The following is a 23905-nucleotide window of genomic DNA, read 5'->3' as shown; positions in this document are numbered from 1 at the left end:
CTCATCATGCCGTTTTTCTTACTTTGTTTTCGTATTTAAAAGTGTGTATGGAATGTACGAAAAACTCCGAGGGAATTTTATGAAAAACATTTTTTGTCAAACGGAGAAGCGCGATGGGCGGGCGCCGACACTTCAAAAAACACAAAGGTACCCTGCTGGTACCACTTTATGGAATCTAATTTTGACCGACCATTCAAAATGTTTTCTTAAATCGCTTTCCAAGTCAATGCAATCATTGGTCTGCTTTGTTTTTTTTTTGCCTGCATTTTCGTTTTTTTTTGTTTTTTCAAAAGTGTTTTGAGGACAGACATAAGCTTCGCAGTAAGCAAAAAGTCAAAACAATAGTGCGAGAAAAAAACCAGAGATTTTCTTGGCTGGAACGTTCCAAATTGTGTCGATATCATTACTGGAAAGACCGCCTTTCTCAAACACTGGCCCTTTACAGGAAGCGTGTCACTTGCCAGGGAAGTTCTTTCAATCCAGCGAACTAAAATCAATAGATAATTTTCAGTAATAACTTACTTAAATAGTTCCTTCCACTCTTTTTCAGTAATGTGAAAGAAGCAACAGTATATAAAACGAGATATTTGCTAATTAGATGAAAATAGCAAGCCCACCTCCAATAATCAATTGGCTCGCAAAAAATTAGTTGTTCTGATCAAACTATCAAAGCAAAGAAACTTTGAACAATTTCAAGTCATATGGTAAATCAGTTGGAAAAATTTTGAGCTTCAATGATCGAATCGGTTCTCGAAAAATCGAAGTTTTCTAAGCAAGCTATTCAAGCTGTAAAACTTTGAAAGATTTCAAAATATTTCTGAGCAAATCGGATGGCGCAACTTAAGGTTTTTATATGGAAGCTATTCAAACGACAAAACATTGAAATATTTCAAGTTGTTTCATAGAGCTAAACTATTCGCAAAAAAAGTAAAGTTTTCTAGGCAAGCTATTAAAGCAAGTAAACTTTTTAAAAAATTCATTTTGTTACATAGAGCGAATCAGTCGGCAAAACGTTAAAGTTTTCTTGGTAAGCTATTCAAGCTATGGAATAAAATACTTCAAGTTACTTGACAGAGCGAGCTTTTTCTATGCAAGCTATTTAAACATTTAAACATTCCCAAGTTCTCGCAGTGACTGATTTGGTTCAGGAAAAGGATAAGTTTTTCGAAGCAAACTATTGAGCTATGACACCCTGACTTATTTCCAGTTATTTCATAGATTGAAAAGTTGGCAAAAAAATTATATTTTTCTAAGCAAGCTGTTTAAGCTATGAATTTTTCAAAAATTCAAGTTAGTTAAAAAAGTGAACCGGATGACAAACTGTTTTTGTTGAAGCCTCTCAAGTGATTTCCAGGTTGTTCTTAGTTTTTTTTGCGCGAGCTCATGGAGCGAAGAACTTCGAAAAAATCTAAGCTACTTCTTAGACCGATTTTTTTTCGCCAAAAATTAAAGTTTTCCAAAAAAAGCAGTTCAAGCTATGAAACTTTGACATAATTCAAGATATTTAATGAAACAAATCGGTTTACGAAAATTCGTTTAAGCAACCTTGTCGAAACTTTGAAGCTATTCGACACTTTGAAAACTACGAAACTTTGAAAAACCTCCGAGTTAATTCAAAGATTGACTCGATTTGCGACAAGTTTTTCTAGGCAAGCTAATAGAGCTATGCAACTTTGAAATACTTCAAGGTATTTCATAAACTGAATCAGTACGCCAAAGGATTCACATTTTTCTAAGCAAGCTTATCAAGCTAATAACATTTGAGTTATTTCGTAGACTGAATCGGTTCGCGAAAAGCTTTTATTTTTCTATGCAAGCAGAAATTTTAAATTCTTTTCAAGTTATTTCATAAACCGAATCAAAGTTATTTTTGCGGACTAAATTGATTCGCGAAAAGTAAAGGTTTTCTGGGCAAGCTTTTAAAGCTATGATGCTTTGAATTATTTCAATTTCTTTCATAGACTGAATCGGTCCGCGAAAAATTTAAGTTTTTCTAAGCAAGCTTTAAAAACTATGAATTATTTCATGTTATTTCATAGATTGAATCGGCTCGCGAAAAGTTAACGTTTTCCTAAGCAAGCTTTTAAAGCTATGAAGATTTGAATCATTTCATGTTATGTCATGGGCTGAATCGGTTCGAGAAATATTCAAGTTTTACAAGCTATGAAACTTTGAATTATTTCAAGTTATTTCATAGATTGAATCAGTGCGCAAAAGTTTCAGGTTTTTCTAAGCAAGTTTTTAAAGCTATTAAACTCTGATTTAACCTGAGGGAATATAAATAAGATGAAATAAGAATTTGAAAGATTCTTTCGAGAAAAAAAATATTCTGTGATATATTAGTTTATGATCCCATACTCTAAATCGAAACTTAATTTTTGTGGAAATTTACCATCTGAAACTTACCATCCAAATTTTTTTTTTCGATTTTTTAATATAAAAATGTTTTTTCAAGTTAAAAATGTATTTGCAAGTAAAACTTGAAAATTTTTCAAAACATTTTCTGAAACTTACCTTCTGAAACTTACCATACCAAAATTTTGTACGACAAGAAAGTCCTTACATATCACAAATCGTAGAAGTTAGCTAAGAAACGCAAGTATCGGCAAAATCGAGCACCAAAAATTTCGGATGTTTTTCTGAAATTTACCATCTTACCATCTGAAACTATGACCAATCTGAATACACTGGAATATCTATTCCCACGTATTACACCAAAAATATTTACCCATTAGGTAACGCGCGCCGAAATTTTTGCGAAAAAATAGACATTTCCACGTTTTTCTTACCATCACACTGAAACCTTACCAAATTATTACAAATTTTTCATGGACTGAATCGTTTCGCAAAAAGCTTAAGTTGTTTGAAGCTAGTCAAGCTATGAAACTTTGAAAAACTGAAAACGTTATTTCATAGACTGAATCGGTTCGGAAAAGTTTAAGTGTTTTTAAGCAAGCTATTCAAACTATGACGCTTTGAAAAACTGAAAACTCAAGTTTTCAGTTTTTCTAAGCAAGCTTCAAAGCTATGAAACTTTGAATTATTTCAAGTTTTTTCATAGACTGAATTGGTTCACGAAAAGTTCAAGTTTTTCTGAGCAAGCTTTTAAAGCCATAAATTTTTAATCTATTAACATAGGCGCTACGCGCAATACACCGAAGGCATAGAAACTGAAGCAAAAACCAAACAACTTGAACAACTAATAATTGAATAACACTTCTAGAACAAAAAATCGTACTATTACATGTATACACCAAAATTTTGCTATATCGAGAAAGAGCCTGAAATAACAGTTCTAGAACTAAAAATCGTACTAACACATGTATAGGTTAAATTTTTGATATATCAACGAAGATCATAAAATAACACTTCTAGAACTAAAAATCGTACTAACACATGTATACACCAAAATTTTACTATATTGACAAAGAGCCTGAAATAACAGTTCGTCAGCTAAAAATCGTACGAACACATGTATACACCAAAATTTTTCTATATTGGCAAAGATCATGAAATAACAGTTCGAGAGCTAAAAATCGTACTAACACATGTATACGTCAAATTTTTGCTATATTGACAAAGATCATGGAATAACAGTTCTAGAGCTAAAAATCGTACTAACACATGTATACACCAAAATTTTGCTTTATTGACAAAGATCATGGAATAACAGTTCGAGAACTAAAAATGGTACTAACACATGTATACAATAAAATTTTGATATATTGACAAAGATCATGAAATAACAGTTCGAGAACTAAAAATCGTAATAACACATGTATACACTAAAATTTTGATATTTTGACATAGATCATAAAATAACAGTTCGAGAACTAAAAATGGTACTAACACATGTATACGCTAAAATATTGCTATATTGACGAAGAGCCTGAAATAACAATTCTAGAGCTAAAATCGTACTAACACATGTATACACCAATATTTTGCTATATCGACAAAGTGCCTGAATAAACGTTGTAGAGATAAAAATATTACTAACACATATATACACCAAAATTTTGCTATATTGACAAAGAGCCTGAAATATTGACAAAGGACCTGAAATAACAATCGTAGAACTAAATGTCGTACTTACGCATTGTAGATCAATTTCTATAGCTATAATAAAATACAAAAGATTGTGTTTGTATGTGTAGCAAAACGCCTCCTGTCGTTTCAATCGGCCAGCGACAAACATGTAACGCGCAATCAGCAAAATAACAGTATTTGCAATATGGGTTGGTTCTTTAGTTGTTTTGCCCTTTCTGAGATACACGTGGAATTTGGACATGCTACATTAACGGCTTGGTTGGCGAAGTGATTGACCACAAGCTCCTGCAGAAGTTGACCATTGCGTGGAGGACTTAAAACTAACGCAGAAGTAGTTTCAGGTCTTCTCCATGACACATTACACAGACAACACGTGAAATTATCTGAATACGATATTTCAAAGAAATTCCATTGGCCCTCAGATTTAAATGCATTGATAATTGACAGTAGTACCTCGGAAGCATCGTGCTGATGTCCATAGGTATATGAGAAGCTGTAATTCAAATCAAGATGCTGGCGAATTTTAACTTTGGAAGTAGACGCATTGATGAAAAGTTTTCTGTGGACAGCATTTGACAAAATATCTCTTTCACAGTTGAAATTAACACGCCACCATGGTCAAATTCAGTAAGTCTACTGAGCCGATCTCTGATGCAAGCGCTTGACAACAAAAGCTGAAGAACAGAATTGAGATAGCAACTGTTGTCATCATTTGCAATGCCCTTGGGTCGAAATGGCTCCATTACATGACTGAAAATAGAAGTAACATAAAATTTAACATTTTGCTTTACGTTATTGAGTCCACGCTCCAACAAATTCTTTTTTGAGAAATACAAAAGCAAATTTGAAAATTAATTACCGGACAGATATAACTATAGATAAATCTTTAAGATAAATAATTTAAAATCATTTTTGATGTAGCTGCAACCCAAAAGCAAGTGGACAAATCTCGTTGGCAGCGTTCCCTGTAAATCGTTGTACGTTAATTGGTGATATACAGATCTTTCTGAAAATATCCTAAACAACAATAAATTGAAAATCATTTTTTGCTTTTAACTACATAGCTAAGAAGTAAAACATCAAATTTCACAATCAAACAACAAAGACGCTAACTAAATAAATAAATAAATGAACGAACAAACCAACAAATGAACGAACAAACCAAAAATAAATAAACATAAATAAATAAATGAATAAATAAATACATACATGAATAATAAATAAAAGCAAAACTAAATGAAAGAAAATAATTAAATAAATATAGCAATAAATATCAACGAATAAACAAAACACACCTGATAAATAAATAAGCAATAAAAAAATAAATCAATACATAAATAAATAAATAAATAAATACATAAATAATTACATAAATAAATAAATAAATAAATAAATAAAAGCAAAAGTGAAATGTACAAATAATTAAATAGACATGAAAAAATATATATGAACAAATAACCAAACAAACAGACCCATAATATAAATAAATGAAAATAAATAAATTAAATAAATACACACGCAGAAATAATAAAAGCAAAACTAAATGAAAGAAAGAATAATTAAATAAATAAACAAAACACGTGATAAAAATAAACAAAAATAAATATGTAATACATAAATTATAAATAAATATAAGCAAACTAAACATAATTAAATAAATAGAAGAACAGATAATTAAATAAATAAAGATGAACAAATAAAGAAACAAACATACGCAATCACGTGACATAGCGCGATATAGTCCAGCCCACATGATAACTGATAACTGTGGACGTTATTTGTCGACACTTGACAACAGACAACATTAAAAAAAAAACCCGTTACACGATACCATAACACCTTGACTAAAGTCTTCGGTGTAACAAGTTATTTCATAGACTGAATCGGTTCGCCATTCAGTCTATGACTTTTTGCGAACCGTTTCGGTCTGTGAAATAAATGAAAATATTGTAACGTTTCATAGCTAGCTTCAAAGAAACTAATGAAGTTTTTTGAAGCTAGCTATGAAACTTTGAAATATTTCGAAGTTATTTCTTGGACTGAATCGGTTCGCGAAAAGTTTCAGTTCTTCTAAGCAAGGTTTTCATGCTATGAAACTTGAAATTATTCCATTTATTTCATAGACCGAATCAGTTCGCAAAAAGTTTCTTTCTTCGCATGGAGGTTTCTGTTTGTAGGTGATTCGTTTCAGACTGAAATGAATCCAAAACGCAACATTTTGGACTAAAATTAGGCACGTACTATCTAGCCTTAAAGTTGGATCGAGTTCATCTACCTCTGATAGTTGCTCTGAATCGCTCTTAAACGTTACGCTGGATAGCCTTTTAAACATTGTCTCCTAATAATTCTTAAGCATTGTGTTCAGTTAAACATTGCGTCCATAGCGCATTCCGCCTTTCATTTAATATTTAAGAAGATAAGATACCATATATTTTTCTGCAAATTATGATAGTCCAAAACAAAAAGGCGGGCTGAGTTTCGCACCACTTGCGATACGACATATTTAACATGGAACCAACATCGCGCTCAAGAAGTGGCATAGACATGTTTGATCAGATCAAGATTGATAAAATTCTAAAATTCAGATTATCAGTTTGTTAGAAACGAAATCTGCAGAAGCTCAACTCGAGACATTGGAGGATTGTGAAAGAACTAGGATACCTCCTGGAAGCGGCAAGAGATACTGTGTGGATAACTGATCTTCGCTTCACTTGCATCAGAAACAGTATACGATGAAAAGTGCATGACGCTCAAGTGCATGACGCTCAAGAAATCTGCAGAAGCTCAACTCGAGACATTGGAGGATTGTGAAAGAACTAGGATACCTCCTGGAAGCGGCAAGAGATACTGTGTGGATAACTGATCTTCGCTTCACTTGCATCAGAAACAGTATACGATGAAAAGTGCATGACGCTCAAGGAGTAGCAGAGAGGACTGCAAATGATGTCACTATTGAAGAATCCGTTCTGGAGTTTCATAGATAATAATCGATTATATTGGATTTTCATTGTCATTCTCTAAGAAATTCCAAGATAATCGATTGAAAAATTGTATTATAATTTAATTTTTGTGAAATAAAAAAATCCATTTTAATTGATTATGATCAATTATAATGGATTATCAAGTAAAATGGATTATAATCCAATTTTTTTGTAAATTTATCTGAAAATTTCAAACACAGTGCAGTATATTCAAAATTTAATAGTTGCCTTTTACTTAACACACGTTACTGACAAACCGAGATTTGATTTGCCTCTGGGGCTAACGGGGGGGGGGGGTAAAGGAAGGGGTATGTGGAGTCACTGGTTGGAGGGGTTGCGTTTTTAGATGAAGTCCTTGTTGATTTAGAATATTCCAAAACTTGGTGCCAAATTGTTATCGATTATACCATAAAATTATCAGCATAAAATGATATCGCAATTCAATAAATATGCATACTATGGTTAGAACTCTAGAAATCGCATTAACCAGCAGTTACTAATTTGAATTCTCAAAAAATTGAGCCTGTAAGCAGCACAGCAGCATTACAAATGATTCAAGTTTTTTGTTGAATAGGTTTTCAACCCAAAACTAGCCAGTAGTGAAATTTAAAGTCTCGAAACATTGAGCATGTCATCAGCGTCACAAACGACTCGAGTTATTTCGTTTAAAAAGTTGTTAACCCAGAACATAGCCAATTGACAGTTGGAGTAAAGGAACCGACAAAAAAGCCGATTTGTTTTTCAGAAATCTTGGGCACTTTTATGTTAAAACTAACCCAAATTGAGAAAACTTTTTCCCGGAAAAAAAAAATAAAAAAATCAGCAAGACTTATATAAAAGTACTCACAACGTTCATTACTCTTAAAAAGTCTATATTCCTTTGATAACCCATGCAAACCGCAAGCATCAATAAAAATTTAAAAAAAACAGGTAAAAAACATTCTACAAGCTTTTTAGCTGTTTATCAGATGGGTTGTAAAGATTTGCTGATATAATTTAACAAGTAAATTTAACTACAAAACGCTAAGTAGCTTTAAAAAGGGCTTAAAATGAATGAAAACATGAAAATAACAATCCTCCTCGCGTGTCGAACCAGTCCTAGACAACTGTGCCACTGACGTTCATCTAAAAGAAACACTAGCAGCAAAATGGCCACCAAATTAGCACTTTTAGTAGTGAGTTGGACTACCTCGCTTGTGAAAAACATATCCTTTCCCGAAAGCCACAATTCACCTTTAAAAATAAACACCAAGTATTGGCAATAAGTGGTGAACAGCTTCCTTCGATCCGGTTACATTCTTCGCTATATTTAGTCTCCATCTTATATTTTTTGGCTATTCATGGGCGTCCACCACTCTGTTCCACCCAAGTCGTAGCCAGCATACCATTCCCGCCACTCTGAGGAATTTGATACCTTTGTTGCCCAAAAAATTACCTTTGTTAATATTTCGGGATATAACTTTGGACACTAATTTTTTTTATGCAGGCGCCAAGACACAAACTGAAATGGAAAAGCGCTTTTTCTGTCCCAATACCTTAAAAAATTGGCATTTTTGGCCACATGAAATTCTTAAGATGATTAAGAGCTCGGAAAACAAATTTGACCGACGTTATGACAGGCATTCGAGACACTTGTTCTAAACGAACCGACTAGCATCTAAGTTCACTTTTAAACCGCCTTCGAAAAAAGGTCGTTAATTAAATTTGCATTTATAAAACATAAATCTAACTGAAATTAACAATACTCACAAAACAGCACCATGAAAAGTGAAAATCATTTAGACAATCAAGCAGGTAAAACTTCGTTGGTATGATTGAAATGGACGCTTACCAAATCAAACACTCGAAGTTGAAAGCACGTGAATTTGCAACTATTACTGAATTTAAGAAGCACAGCTGACTCGTCAATATCAAATCGATCTACTAGGTCAATACATCAGGTGGCACTGAATGCTAGTTATACTATTATAACAAAAAATGTTTATTTGATCTACAACAAATATTCATCTATTTCTATAGAAAAAAGGAAACTACTCTGCCTACATCATTGCAATAAATAACCAGAACATGCCACGACAAAGAGCTCAGTTTGAATGATTTCCATAATACCATAATTTCCAAGCAGTATTTTTAAATATTAAAATTAAACATTGCCAACAGACAGATGGAAAAGAGTCTATGAACGCAATTAACAGGAAAAAAATACTATTTTTTTAAATTCATTTTTCGATATCCCAAGAAAAAAAATATATGACCTTGAAGCTCCTAGAATTTCTAGAACTATTTATGACCGGAACTTTTTAGATAAATCTAACCCAATTTGAGAAACCTGGATGAGTAGGTAAAATTTTTCATTTCGCTGGGATATCTGATAATTAAATTCCATTTTTGAAGTTAGAAGTTGATCAAGTTTCTCGTGAATTTTACAAATTTGCTGTTCGACAGTGGAATTCGCCTTCCTTCTAAAGATGGAAATGAGTCAAATCGCAAAAAAATGAAGACAAAAATCATCACGACCTATATAAGATTCTGAACTACGGTCATCGACTCCGAAGCGCCGAATTGATTTTTATTTTTTGCTACTTTTAAAATACTTCAAACTTAAGTTTCTAATTACGATCTGCGATGTGAGTGCATTCTAAGTTTACCACTTTCGGTTCTTCACTGAGTGGACTTTCAACCGTGGCTGCCGAATGCGAGACATGGTGAAGCTTATCCCGTTCGCTTATCAGCGGCGAGAGATAAGACGGAGTCACGCATCTAACTGGCGAGCCAAAAGGGGGCGGCGAACTGGGCGTCGAGGCCGGAGAAGCGGTGATGACGTCATGACTTTGTGACAGCAAATTTGGCACGTTGAATGAGTGAGCGAGAGAATGTGAGGCGGCTGAGGTAGAGGAGACTGCTGAGAAGAAGGGGGGTGGGGGCGGAGGAGGAGGGGTGTTGTCAGGGGCGGGTCGCTTGCACGGCGTGTGCTCCAGGGAGTCTAAGTCTGCTGGGCGGCGCTTCAAGTTCAGAGGATTGCCCAGAATACCAGGCCGCACCAAATTAGTCACTGGACTTTGACTCCGACGGCTAAAACATATAAAAATGTTACCCACTTTCGCAAAATTGTCTCTGGCAATTTCAATGATAAATATCCTAGCCTGATACATGTAAAGATTTATCTTGTTTTATTTGTAGTTACATGTAAACACTCTTTAGAGAGTTCCCAGCAAGATGTTCCGAAGGATATTACCAAGCGAAAAACGATATAACGCGGTCATCTGAATTTCATCCCAATTCGCGGTTACTTCACGTCTCAAAGGCACTAATTGTTGCCACCACTGCCATTGAACAATGAGCATTAGTCATTTTATCAACATTTTCGGAATGAATAACATATCGACCGATTTATTAGGCTGAGCGAAGTTTCGATGAAAACTGTGATTAGTATTAAACGAAGCAACGAGGTCACAAATGACTGTTTGGCTGGAGTTCAATTAAATGATAGCGAAAAGTCTGTCTGAATAAAAAGGGAGGACTGGTTTGCACTCACAAGATTTTCCTCTGCGTAGGACTGGGACAAGATGCACTCCAATTCAATGGCATCTGAAGTGACGGCGAATAGCATTGCTTAAAACAAATAAACTATCAAACTGACGAGCCAAAAAACATTCACCTTTTTATAAACTAAGACCACAAATTCCACAAGTACCATTTAAAACTTGAATCCAAAAATTGGTTGATTATTCAAGAAAATTCAACTGAACTAGTCCGCCCTCGCGCACCTTTGAATTAGACTGCGAAACTCTCGTAGGCGAAGGGGAACAAGCAAGTGGGTAGATTGTTGGGTTGTAGGCTGGCGAACAGGATATCGAAATGGGCTCCGTCACTCTCGACTGAGCAGTCACGCCTAGCGCTTCCCCTTGGTTGTCGTTTCCATTCGCGGGGGGGATATTATTTGCATTGGGAGCGAAGTGTGCTGCTATTGGGAGGGAGGGGGAGTTAGCACCGTGTGACGAGGAAACACTTCTGGGTCGTTTGACTGCTTGGTGGTGGTGATGACTCATCGAGTTTGCAGCATGCTCCTGAATGATTAATTGATGAACATACAGACTACTCGTCTCAAGGCAGAGACCTGAATGTTCCAACTGCAGTTTAACGAGTCGAAAATAGTTTTCGATTGAAGAAAAAATAAATTGAACATAGCCAATCGAAGATTGCAAAAGAGTAATGAACGCAAGTTAACATCAAAAAACACTGACTTTGTTGAAAAAATCTCAATTTTCGAATTTCAAAGAAAAAAATAGATGCCTTTTAAGCTCTTTGAATTGTTAGAACGATTTATGAAGGGCGCTTTTTTGATAAATTCAACCCAAGTTGAGAAAACTGGATCAAATGTAGAGTTTTTATTCCTCTGGGAAATCTTTCAAAAAAATTCCACTTTCGAAACTAGAAATCGTTCATGTTTTTTCACGCCATTTCAACGTTCGTCTTTGGAGAGTGCTATTTACGTCACTTTCTGCAGATGGATTTCAATTAAACGCAAAAAGTGCATGTATACCTAAGTGCATCAATATTTTAAAACTTTTTCCTGAAAAAAAAACAAAAACAAAAAAAATCATCAAGACCTATATAAGAGTCTTCACTACGTTCATTACTCTTAAAAGTTTACTTTATTAAGTAGGCCCGACATGTACGTAACATGAAGTAGGCCCGACATATACTGTGCGGCAAATCTCCAAAATTCTTTTGTGGGAAACCCCAGTTGAAAAATAAAACAAACCTGGAAAAAATTAGTCTGCAGGAGAGATCAAGCTTCGAAAATCACAAGTTACCAGAAACCGACTGAATTGAAAACAAAGAAAATACAACTACTTTACCAAAAAATTTTGAGCTTAAGTGTCATGTCCATTCAGACATTATTAAATGAAACGACGCTGAAGCCAACCGTTTTAACTTACAACTAACTAATGAAGGGGTAGTTGAGGATAAAAAGTTCTGATTAACCATTTCATCAGCAAAAGTTCCAGTAGAACTTCATTTTCCGGGACCTTAAACATGAATGTTCTTTCAGAGGCGGGATAATGGCGACTTTTGATCGAAACGGAATTGATCTTACAGTAATTCACTCAGATGAAAACTAGCCGAAAAAACATGGCATCTAGTCAGATATTGGAGTGAAATCGACTCAGAATACAACTGAAACTGTCCAACAGTGTTATTGTAGAGCAATTGTGGCAATGAATTGTTCAATTTATTTAGCGGTTAAAAAAAACAAGCTATTATCAACTCTAAGTCGCTAGTAATTTGAACAAAAAGGAAAAAGCACTACGGCATTTCGTCTAATGCTGCACATGTTCGTCTAACCCGCTAAACTTGGTTGAAAGTTTTTATAACTCAAGCATTACATCTATTTCTTGAAGAGGTCCACTGAATGATTTTCAAGGGTGGCCGTCAAATATCCGTTTTAAGATTTGCTTTTAGCTTAAGCCGATGGAGAACGTTTTGATCGCTAGCGTGGCAGTGGTCAGATTAGAGGGAAGTAATTTTTCATTATCGACCCCAAAAACGACTTCCGGATCTTTTTTCTATAAATGCTGTGGAAACAAGCCACGCAGCAATTAAAGCCTTCAAAAAACCGGAATATCGAACCAGTCAGCATAAAATAAGAAAATTCCAGCTGTAAACTCAGCATCTTTTTTTTTTTTAAAAAATCAACTGAAATGGTGAATATACTACAAATCAAACTTTATTAATTCGAAACAAAGGCATAAACTCCGCGAAGAAAATTAAGTGTCAGATGCATTAAGTCACTAAAAACTAAGAGAGAAACAGTTAGGAGCTGGCATGGTCGAAAGGACCGAATGGCGAAACTAGTTGATTCAGGATCCAATGGGCTGCCCAAAAAATATCCATATGACTTAATCACCGACTGTACCAAGGTCGACCATAAGAACTTTTTTAGTCTTGCTGTTAAAAATACAGTTAAAGATACAACTAGACTTTAAAACAGCAAACGTAAATATCAAAATTGAAAAAATATATAATTATGAAGCAATTTGAATGATTCGAACCCTTTCATTGAGAAAGAAAACATTTAGTTTGTCCTTGCAAGTACAATCTTTTAGGCTCAAATCTTCAAATCTGATTAAACAGAGTTGAACATTTCAAAATAATTATGGAATTTTACAGGGGCGAAGCTGTGCTTCGCAAGCACAAGCCAGGAAAATGCAAAATAGAGGTGTGAACAGGCAAAACAAAATGAAATCAAGAAAAAGGAAACATAGCCAACAGACAATTGGAAAAGAGTAAAGAACGCAAGTAAATAGGAAAAAACACTGACTTCAACTTTCGAACTTCAAAGTAAAAAATATTTGTCCTTTAAGCTCTTTGAATTTCTAGAATAATTTATCAATGGCTTTTTTTGATAGCATTAACCTAACTTGAGAAAACTGGATCAATCAGTAAAGTTTTTTTTCGCTGGAAATCTAAAAATTAAATTCCACTTTCGAAACTAGAAATTATTCACATTTATTCCGGCCATTTCTACGTTCGCATTTGGAGAGTGCTATTTACGTAACTTTCAGAAGATCCGGATTTGAATCTCCCAATTGTTGATTAGGAGTTCACGTCCTCATATTTAAGCCAGGGTCGCTTGGAGGTGAATAAGTGGCCCAGCTAATGCTGGATGCACCGGTTTTAATTTTTTAATCTTTGATTGAGCTGATACCGAAATGAGTAATTTTCAAAGTCTCACAAAATGTACATTATGCAAAACCCTAATGATTTCCCTACTTCAATAGAGGATTCTCCGCTTATTTAAAGGAGAAAAACACCTACTCGCTCTTTCAACTGAATTCTTTACCTTAGATTTGGCTGGGTAGTTTTTGAAAAAAAAAAAGATTCCAAGAAATAATCAAATATTGTAAAATTAAACTTGTCCTATATGCATTTACTTTTCTCTAATGAAGCATGGGAAAAGCATCTTATAGATGGAGGACTTCAATACCCTGATTTTTAGATTAAACCCTTAATATCAGATTTAGCTAGTTTTCTTGAAAAAAACTTGAAATTTCTACAAAAAAACGGTGATTTCAAAAAATGGATTTTGTGCAAGTCCACATCGGCTTCTCTACAAAAAAGAGGATATAGATTACACACAAAATAAATATCAGCACCAAGTTCGTTTGATTGCAGTAACAAACTCAGAATCAGCTATTTAGTTTTTGAAATATACCAAAAGTTCCACCAATGAGCACTTTTATTTGCGACTTAGGTTGAAAAAAATTCTTCGTAATACACTACGCTTCGCTTGTGTAAAAAAACTTCTTCGTAATAATACACCACGCTTCAATTGTGTAAATACGTTCTCAGATGTGACTACCCGACACAGGTCAAATCTCCATCGCATCCCCTTCAGAAACTTTCGTGGCCGTAGAACGTGGGAATGAAATGAAAAGAGACTAGCAAAAAATGCAAGCCAACTAATCAAAAATTCAGGACGTGAGCTTTGCAATTTTTTGGAAAAAAAGGGAGCTGTAATGATTGTACTGCTAATCAAACTTAATTATTAGAAAACACAAAACGTCAAAGCGAAGTGCAACTCATTAAAGAAACGAGTTTTTTTTTAATTTCGAGCCAAGAGAAGAACCAACAGACGATTGGAAAAGTGTCGATGAACTCAGGCAGAACAAAAAAAATTGAGTTTTCAATTTTGAGTTTCAAAAAAAGTTTTTGAAAAAAATCAGATATCAAATTTGAGCGTAAGCAATTTTCAACGTCAACATGGTCTATATAAGTGTCTTCACTACGCTCATTGACACCTAAGTAGACCTTCGAAAAGTTCAATGCCTAAATCCAATAAAAGTAATGTGATTCCACCAAAGCTATGAAATTTAGCAGACTGGCCTAACCAAAACCTAACAAACAAATAATTTGAAAAATGCCAATGAGCTCAGATAAAAGCCAAAAAAAGCTTTCCGTGTTGCTATCAATACATTTTACACAGAGCAGCGAAGCGAATACTTCGCAAACACAAGAAAGAAAATCACAAAAACTAGATCTGAAAGTGTCAAAAATTGCAAAAAGGTAAAACTAATAATATCATACTATGAGCCGGAATCAAACACCGGCCTGGAGATTTAAAGTCACGCGTCCTAGCATCTGCGCCTTGACCACTTTTAACATAGCCAAAAGACAGTTAGAAGAGAGTCATGAACGCAAAGTAATAGAAAAAACTACTGGCTTGATATTTGAAAAAAATAAAAAAGAAAAAATATGGTTTTAGTGCTCCTCAAATTTCAAGAACAATTTATTATTGACATTTTTTTTTGATCAAATTAACCCAATTCGAGAAACGTGGATCAATAGATAAAATTTTTATGTCGCTAAGAAATCTGATCTTTTTCGAAATTAGGAGTGACACTTTTGCAGTTCGATTGTGGACTTTGACTTCTTTTAAGCAAAATGAATTAAACTGAAAAAGAAATCAAAAAATCAAATTTGAGCGTGAATTAAAAAACCAGATACAAAGAAAAAATCGTATGAATCAAAAGTGAACTACATATAAAGCTGTTGCAGCAAACGTGCCACCTAATAAATGAGTTGAGTAGTGTTATTTACGACTTGGGTTGGAAAAAGTATAGTTCGTAATGTGACACTACCCTTCGCTTGAGTAAAAAAAAACTAGCCCAATTAGGCAAAACTGGATCAATAGATAATTACTTAATTTAGATGGGATATTTTAAATTGAATTATGAAAAAACTATAGCCAGTAAGAAGTTACGTAATCGATTACAAAACATTTGGTAGAGCAATAGTAACTGCTATAATGAAGCTTTTCTAACCGACAAGCACAGATCTTCCCAAGATGAGGCCAATGAGGATGATAAGGTCACGTCGCGTTCAAAGAGAGTGTCCCTTTCTAGACCAGTTGCCTCCTCTATTTTGATCTGGTCTATTCTGCTTGGAGGACGAGGGCTGGATGCAGAACACTGAAATAATTACTATATAATGTTGGTTAAAATTATGAGCAATTATTCAAATGTGTGACTATGATAGACATCGATTAGATCAAAAAAAAATTGACCGACTCGAGGAAAGATGTTACTTTCGTTTAAGAGCACTTTCTTCGAAGCTATAACGTTGCTTTTCGTGAGTATTTTTCAATTACTGACCCTACTCGATGAACTAGGACACCGACTGCGTTTGACATCCGAAAAGGAAGGACTGAAAGATGACTGAAACACTCCACAAAAAGGACTGAGAGCTCCCGGTTGAGCCGCGGCAGGAGTAGCACATGGGGAAAGTTGACCAATATTAGCACCAGAACTTCCATGCTCCAAGCTGAAAAGAGACTGCTAGTTGGATTTAGTTTTTGAAAAACAGTTACAAAATATTAAATTTAAAACCTATATTTTTAATATAAACTTACCTAGTAGCAACGTGTAAACTAAGCGGCAAGCTTGATGATCTGCCCAAATACCTGTATGAACTCTCAGAAAAATCTTCTTTTTGCTCGCAGAGTTTTGAGATTCCTGATAGCCCTTTTTTGGAGTCCATCTTTTCTTTAGCACCAGAAGACAAGTTCGTGTTAGTTAGTTTGAAAGCACTTATTGCTTTATTAGCACCAAAAGCGAAACTTGGAAGTTGATTAGCTGCACTTGATATCGGTTCTACAACCGACTTTGATGATTTTCGAAAAGCTGCAGTAGAATCACTAGCAGATTTTCTCCATCTGCGAAAACTCTCAGACGCATCTTCCGAGGACACCTTCTCAACGTCAAACACAAATGCACGCTTGCTTTTGTTGCCAGAAACTCCGGCAGGTGAGCAGGAAGACGCCGACTGGCCCGTTGTCATTCGCTGATTATTTAGACGCGTATCTCTTGCCGTAATAAGGGCATTAACAACCAACTCTGGCTCTGACTTATAAGCATCCACACTTACATCAGATGAATCATCGAAATCAAAATCGGGGGCCTCCTAAAATTTCAAAAAAAAAACATTTATTATCATTTGGAAGAAGGCATAAAAACGCAAAACTAACTGCAGCTATGTTTGAAGGATGTTTTCTTTTAAAAATTAAGAGATTGTGAACAATCAGAAAAATCACCTTCTGCGATACAGCTCCAGAAGACGGAGTCTGAGAATCAGGAGACAAAACTCTCGGGGACATGATAATGTGCCGAAATTGAAAGCTTGAGTCAGAACACGTGCTTTCATAATCCGATGTTGCACTATCTTCTACGGTTGAAGTAACGTTTTGAACAGTTGTAAGTAACTGATTCACAGGCAAGGAAACCGGTATATTTGGATACGAAGCAATTGCTTTTGTATTCTCAGTCAACGATGGCTCTTCGGACACGAACGCTGCTTTACATAATTCCATCACGTCAAGGCTGCCATCCTCAGTGTCGTTAGAAGACATTTTGCAGCTTTAAGCACAAATGGGAACTCGGCAAATATCACATATCTAAAAAAATTCCCCAGCTTGCCAACCAAGAAGGCAATTAATATGGGCCCTTCCATCATACTGAGGTCTGTTTTATTATTATTAACTATCATAATATAGTAAAGATCATACCTTACCAACACTAAACACAGAGGCGAAGACGAACTTCGAACCACTTAAGATGAGAAAATTGAAAAAAGCGCGAAAAATTCTGCTTTGCGAGTTTTTTAATCATAAGCAAATACAAAAATAAACAAGACAGCTCATATCAGGGCGAAGCCCTGAATGTTCCGACTGCCTTTTAAGATTTATGGAGGAGTAATAACATTAAAAAATTCAATGAAATAAAACAGAATCAAAAAAAAATTCTAAAAATTATCCCCCCACACGCCATACTAAGTACAAAAGGATAGATTTCGCTCCTTGTAACAAACCAATTATGGCAAATAAGCTTCTTTTAACCAATTTGGAACGATTTCCAAGACGGATTAACTCTCCGCTTACGCGTTACGCGAAATATATCGCGCGTTAATTGTCCCAAATTGGCCAAAAAGGGCAATCTTTAAACCCCCGTAACTTTACGAAAAATGATCACAGGTGAAATATCTTTTCAAATTTGAGCTCAGGACAACAATACCTTTTGAATGATGTAAAGAAATTCCGTCAAAAATGGCTAGTTAAAAAGTCGAAATTTGTCTGAAGAAAAAAAAACCCACCCCGAGCACAAATATTCCGTTACTTTCGTATCGAAAGTCGGAACAACAAGGATAGAAAGTTTTTTTTAAACAAATTTCGTCATTTCTTTTTTTAGTGTCATCAGGGAATCCAAACTAAAGGATAGAAATTCGACAGTAAAAGTAAACTGATTAAATTTTTGAGACAGTTTTCCACATAAAATATAAGTTTTAATTTAAAAAAATCATAATTTTTGGAAATTTTTGTGCTGGTTTATGAATTTTTAACTTGCAAGACCGCGCTGAAATAAACCTTCATCGAAAAGTCTACTTTTTTAGTAGTTGTAGTACTAGTAGTAAATCTCTATAAACACTTCCAAACTTGAAAAACGATTATTCAATTTTGGCAGCAGCAATTACTGGGTTTTGCAATTGTTTCCATCGTTTTATATCTGAGGCGATATTTTTATAGCAGGAAAGCTCGTGGACCGTCTCAAAACAGTTGTGCTCGAGATTGGTATCTCTGTTAAAAGCTGTTAAAAGCGTTGTCCTTTCATTTAGGTGTTTGTGATTCTCATGTTTCGCTGTTCAAGAGTAAAATTGGCTTCCCGAGGGCGTTTTATACTTTCAAGTGTGTCGTTAAGGACACTCTGTTGTTTAGAAACCACAGCCTGTTCAGTTCATTCAAGACGGCCCCAATCAAAGACAGATCTTAGCAGTTTCTTCTCCGAAACTAGGTTTTTTTTCTGATCGAGCTATTGTAATATTTTCAGTTTATCATTGTTGACAAAAAAAACACCTGGTTGTTTAGATCGCGTTGGGCTTCTGAAAACGTGATGAAGTCAGTATCGCCCGCATATATTGCTTCTGTTGGATCATTGTTGCAGTCGGAATAATTTTCGTTGAGTGTTGCAAACCATTTACCTGAGGAGATAGAAGAAGAAACACTTTAATTACTATACAGAATAGTCAAGACATTAACATAGTAAAGTCAATATTAGTTACTACATCAGATTAGTAACTCATTACTCATGTTTGAATAAAATGAGATGAAATTATTCAAACATGACTAAGTCTGTTCATCTAATACATCCATTGACACGAATTTGTATTGAAATGTCGCTAATAAGAGCGAGGATCACCATTTTTTTCGTCTTCATTCAAAACATTACTGGTCACCTCAAGATGCTTGTCTCCGCGAGTTGCATCAAAGGCAGAGCTCACACAGATTCCATTTGGGAAGCACGATATCTTCTCTTTCTTCGGCAAGGAGCTTGTATGCCCAAACATCAGTGGTGCATCTCCCATTTGTGTAAGCACCTTTCGAGGGAGATAGCAAGATATTACACGCTGAATTATTTCGGCTCTGGGATATATTGGAAAAAAAATTAGAAATGACATCAAAGGTCATCGTTGGAAGTTTCTGTGAGCAGGTAGTTCTCTCTTCACAGCTCGTTATAGTGAGAATTTCTCATGTCACTTGGATTGTTGTGTGCCAGTCGGTCATATTTGGAAGTTTGACCTTGAGAAAAACAAGAACGCTTAATTTTGGAGTGAAATTTGATTTTTCAAAAATTCGAATGGAGCCTGTCATGCACGATTCTCTCGCGATAACTGAAAACCGAAAAAGAGAAATCAGAACGATCGAGTAACAACCGCGGGAAAGTTGCCAGATAAAGCAGTAGGAAATTGCCATTCGCAATTTCCGTCACAATAAAACTAGAGTAGAGCTGTCCTATCTGAAACAGAAGGAAGCGTATTCCCGAGAATTGGACTATTATTGCTCGACTGGATTATCATTCAAACTGGACTAGAGTGAACCTTCGATGGAAAGGTGGACAGCTTGAGTGTCCCAATGGTTCACGAGAAACTATACTCTAGAGTTCAAACTTGTTCCTGTTATTGAAACTAACAAACATTAAACTCATTTAGTTACATTATTTAATTCTCGAGTTGTTTACTAACTTAATTACTCCCAGTTCTTGAGCGTGCTACGATGTGAGTACCCAATTTAAATTTCTAGAGTGTGTTTCATGATTGTTATGTTGAGGTAAGGCGAGTTTTAGGTTGATCCATCTGAAATGGATCAAAGTTCCACTGTCTAATAAAAAGTAACTTAACGGATTGTTCCGACCCGGTTTTTAACGGCGTTCATGTATTTTGGGTATCTAGAGACCTAAGTATGGGGACGTTCTTATTTCTAGAGTGGGGGGGATATTTTGGTAGTAGCCTTTAAGCTGTAACGGGTCGTAGTCTCATGTCACAAGCGAACCGAATTGGCTCCGACTGATTTGAGGTAGAAAAACACAAGAGATAGTGTCCCTGACTCTTGAGCCAATGGTTATAGGGCCTATTTTTCTTAAGCCTCATGTGTGACTACAGTAGACGAATGTTACATTGGGCACTCGGTTACATTCGTGATTCAATTTTCTGTAGCGTGTGCTCAGCACTGACAGGAAAAAAGGACAACGGGACGCAAAATTTTCAGAGGACCGTATGGTTTCCCTTTTTCTGGCGGGCAACTATTATACCACGTCCAATGTCTAAATAACCATGATGCTTCAAGAGATTGTCGAGACTGTCACAAATGCCTTGGTGAACGCTTTTGGGTTCCTACTTGATTAGTTCAGTGGCAATATCATCAAAGCCTGGAGCACGTCCGTTAGTCACTTTCTTCATGCATGTTGTGACTTCTTGCACTGTAACGAGACGGTTGATCTAGAATTGGTCCGATTGCACTTCCTGTTCGTCTTCACACTTCTGTCGTCAATGCGCTTGTAGATGTGTTTTTTCTTACTAAATGTGGTTGCTCTTATTAAATTGTTTTTATTGAACAGTTACATGTTAGTTTGTAATCGAATATTGTGTAGTGGGGCTTCAATGGGAGGATTACAAGAACAATTTTGTTGTATGCCTAGACACTCGAGGTTTCGTATTTTCAAAGCTGCTCCGACGAATTACGTATTGATAGCAGATCAGCAGCCAGGTTTTTGGAAGCTGAACCTCAATATCCTGTCACTCCCTGGTGCCGGTATAAGGCACGCATACGACTGTATTTCCCTCGCTCGCAGGACGTTTCGATATCATCATTCTTTCTCTTGGGGCAACGATCTATTCAACAGGTTAGAGCCTTCTAGTAACAGTCACCAAAAACAGCCCCATACTTGATCGATCGAACTTAGAGACTTCGTCTGCCATGGAACCAACAGAAGCGTTTTTGTTCTGGGTATTCCCTAACGGAACGAAAACCGCGCAAGTGTATCGAATGAAAATTTTCAGGTGAGAGCTGAGAGAGTTTCACCGAGATTTCAGTCAAGAGTCGAGTTGAAACATCGCGGCGTCAGTAGCCTTACTGCAGGTAGACGCTATTTTAAACCAGATAGAATTCACCTCAACAACGACGGCCTGAATGACATCAAAAGCATAATCAAAGGAAAAATTTTGTACTCGAAATATAAAAAAAATGAACGAAGCCGGAAACACAAAGAAGATAACTTAACAAACAAACAATTGTCAATAGGTAGATCTGTGGAACATTCCACTTTTCTAATAGTCTCAAACGCAAAAATGTCCATTGATGCCTAACTATTTCTCAAGCAACTCTGTTCATCTCAGTAATAAAGTTTCTTTTGAGACACGTAGACTTGCTAATTTCTGTTATTTTCTTCTACAAAATTCTCATCTCTCCAACATGAACTGGATAATTCACTTGAACTAGACAACGTGTCTTCTTGTCCTCATTTTGTTCAAGGAATACCAAACTTTGTTTCAAGCTACTTATCCAACTTCCTGGCACCATTCAATTTTTTTTTGATTCCTCAACAGCTGACAACGATAACGGAAAAGTTGATCTTTTTAATACTTTCTTCCTGTCTGTTTTTAAGCCCCAGAGCTTTTTTCGCAAACAACGCGGTTATAGTACTATCCCCCTTTCTGATATATCATTCTCTGAAAAGGACTTTACTGATCAGTTACATGATGTACTAGATACTTCGGCAGTGGCAGTTGATGGTTTTTCACCATTTTTACTCCATAATTAGTTACAGTTTTTTCTCTCAAACTATGTTTTGCTGTTCTTGGCCGAAAAACTGGAATGAGGCTGGTGTTATTCCGTTATATTAGTCAAACTGGAAATCAGACGTTACTAACTATCATGGTATCAGTATCCTCCCGTGTTTGTCTTCATGTCTCAAAGAAATAATTCTTCAATTTTTCCATTCCAAACATCGGCATACTCTAACTTATAGCCAACATGGGTTTATGAAAAATTGCAGTCGTATTATGCAACTTATAAATTACATTGATAAATTTTATAATTGCTATGATGTTAATGAAGAAATTTGTGCTGTCTACTTTGGTATGCAAAAAAAAACATTTGATTCCGTGTCTCATAAGGTTTTGATTAATTTCTTTACAGTTTTTGGTTTTGATGACTCGTTTAGCCCTCTCATTTCCTCCTATTTGTCTAATCGCATTCAGAGATTGCGTGTAAACTATTCTCTGTCCTCTGAAGAGCGCGTATCAAGCGGCATTACTTAAAGAAGCATCCTCGGTTTCCTCCAATTCCTATTTTATATCAACGAACTGCCTGATGTTGTAAATCATAGTGTTCCATAGCTGTTCGCTGATGACTTAAAGTTCGTATGCAGCGGCCCATGCTTGAATAGCTTATAGTCTGACTTACACGGAAGCCCCTTAATGTTGAAATCCAACGGCCTCGATTTAACTCCTGACACGACTGAACTAATCTCAAAGGTTTCTCCCATATTCTAATTAAATGACGCATCAATAGAATGTGTTGAGCACATCAAAGGTTTGAGTGCTCTTACTTCTCGTAGTTTAATTTGGAACCAACAAAGCGTCCCGCTGTTCTTATGGCGTAGAGAGCAATGTTCCATTTAATGCTTCTGTCAAAACGAAGTATCAGATTTATATCTCCTGTGTACGATCCGTTTTGTTTTATGATTCTTGTATTTGGTATCTCACAATTACGCTCTTACGTAAGCTAATTGGATAACAGCATGATTATAAACAAGCTCTGTTTCAACTGGAGTTTTTGCCAATACGCTCATGCCTGATTTTTTTCTGGTTGTATCATGTTCTGTTAATTGTTGCGACAATAGTATGATATTAATGTTTTCGATTAGATATCTTTTGCCTCAAAAACACGTTAAACAAAAAATTTCTGTTTTCTGCCCTTGTTTCACCCGAAGACGCAATGATATCCAAAGAAAGATGTTTTCCCCACAAACAAAAAATTAAAATCGCATTAGTGATTGTAATTGGTGAAAAACCAAATACCTTTGAACTTAAAAGACTAGGAAAGTTCAATGAAAAACTAGAGAAGCCCCAAAAATTTCTTTTTGCAGTTGCAAGTAAACATGAGGCGTTTTTAATTTCGGCAAGGGCTAAAGAGAAACGAGAATGCCTGTCAAATATGGGCATATATCTACTCCCGGTTCTGTCGAGAGAAGAAGCAGCTAAAGAAAATCAAATCTTGAAGACAAAGCGATTGTTGCTGAATGAGGGTGTGCCCAGGGAGAAGCTAAAAATTAGAATTCTCCAACTGTTCCAACTAGAAATTGAAGCAAACTCAAAACCTAGCAGTTTGACTTGACTAAAGATCCTTAATAATCTGCAACTCAACACACGAAGCTTGGTTAACACTAAAAAGAGGAAAAGAGATCAAAACTATCAAATGCGCGCCTATCCGAACACTTCAACATCATTTGTATATTCGAAAATTGGCTGAATTCACAAATTAT

At 35.6% G+C, this 23905-nt stretch overlaps 1 protein-coding gene across 1 annotated transcript; it reads right to left on the bottom strand.

Moving 5' to 3' along the window:
• Nucleotides 1-8710: 8710 nt before the first annotated feature.
• Nucleotides 8711-17499, bottom strand: LOC134842584 (uncharacterized). The gene is made up of 7 exons (XM_063858993.1): nucleotides 17128-17499; nucleotides 16447-16997; nucleotides 16190-16358; nucleotides 15860-16006; nucleotides 10799-11098; nucleotides 10567-10643; nucleotides 8711-10103 (listed from the first exon to the last, which is right to left on the bottom strand). Exons 1-7 carry the CDS (start codon nucleotides 17440-17442, stop codon nucleotides 9641-9643), a joined length of 2022 nt encoding a protein of 673 aa, XP_063715063.1. The 5' UTR covers nucleotides 17443-17499; the 3' UTR covers nucleotides 8711-9640.
• Nucleotides 17500-23905: the final 6406 nt, after the last annotated feature.

This window comes from Symsagittifera roscoffensis, chromosome 3 (assembly GCF_963678635.1).
Source record: "Symsagittifera roscoffensis chromosome 3, txSymRosc1.1, whole genome shotgun sequence".
Lineage (NCBI taxonomy): Eukaryota > Metazoa > Xenacoelomorpha > Acoela > Convolutidae > Symsagittifera > Symsagittifera roscoffensis.
This window is presented reverse-complemented; position numbering and strand designations above follow the sequence as displayed.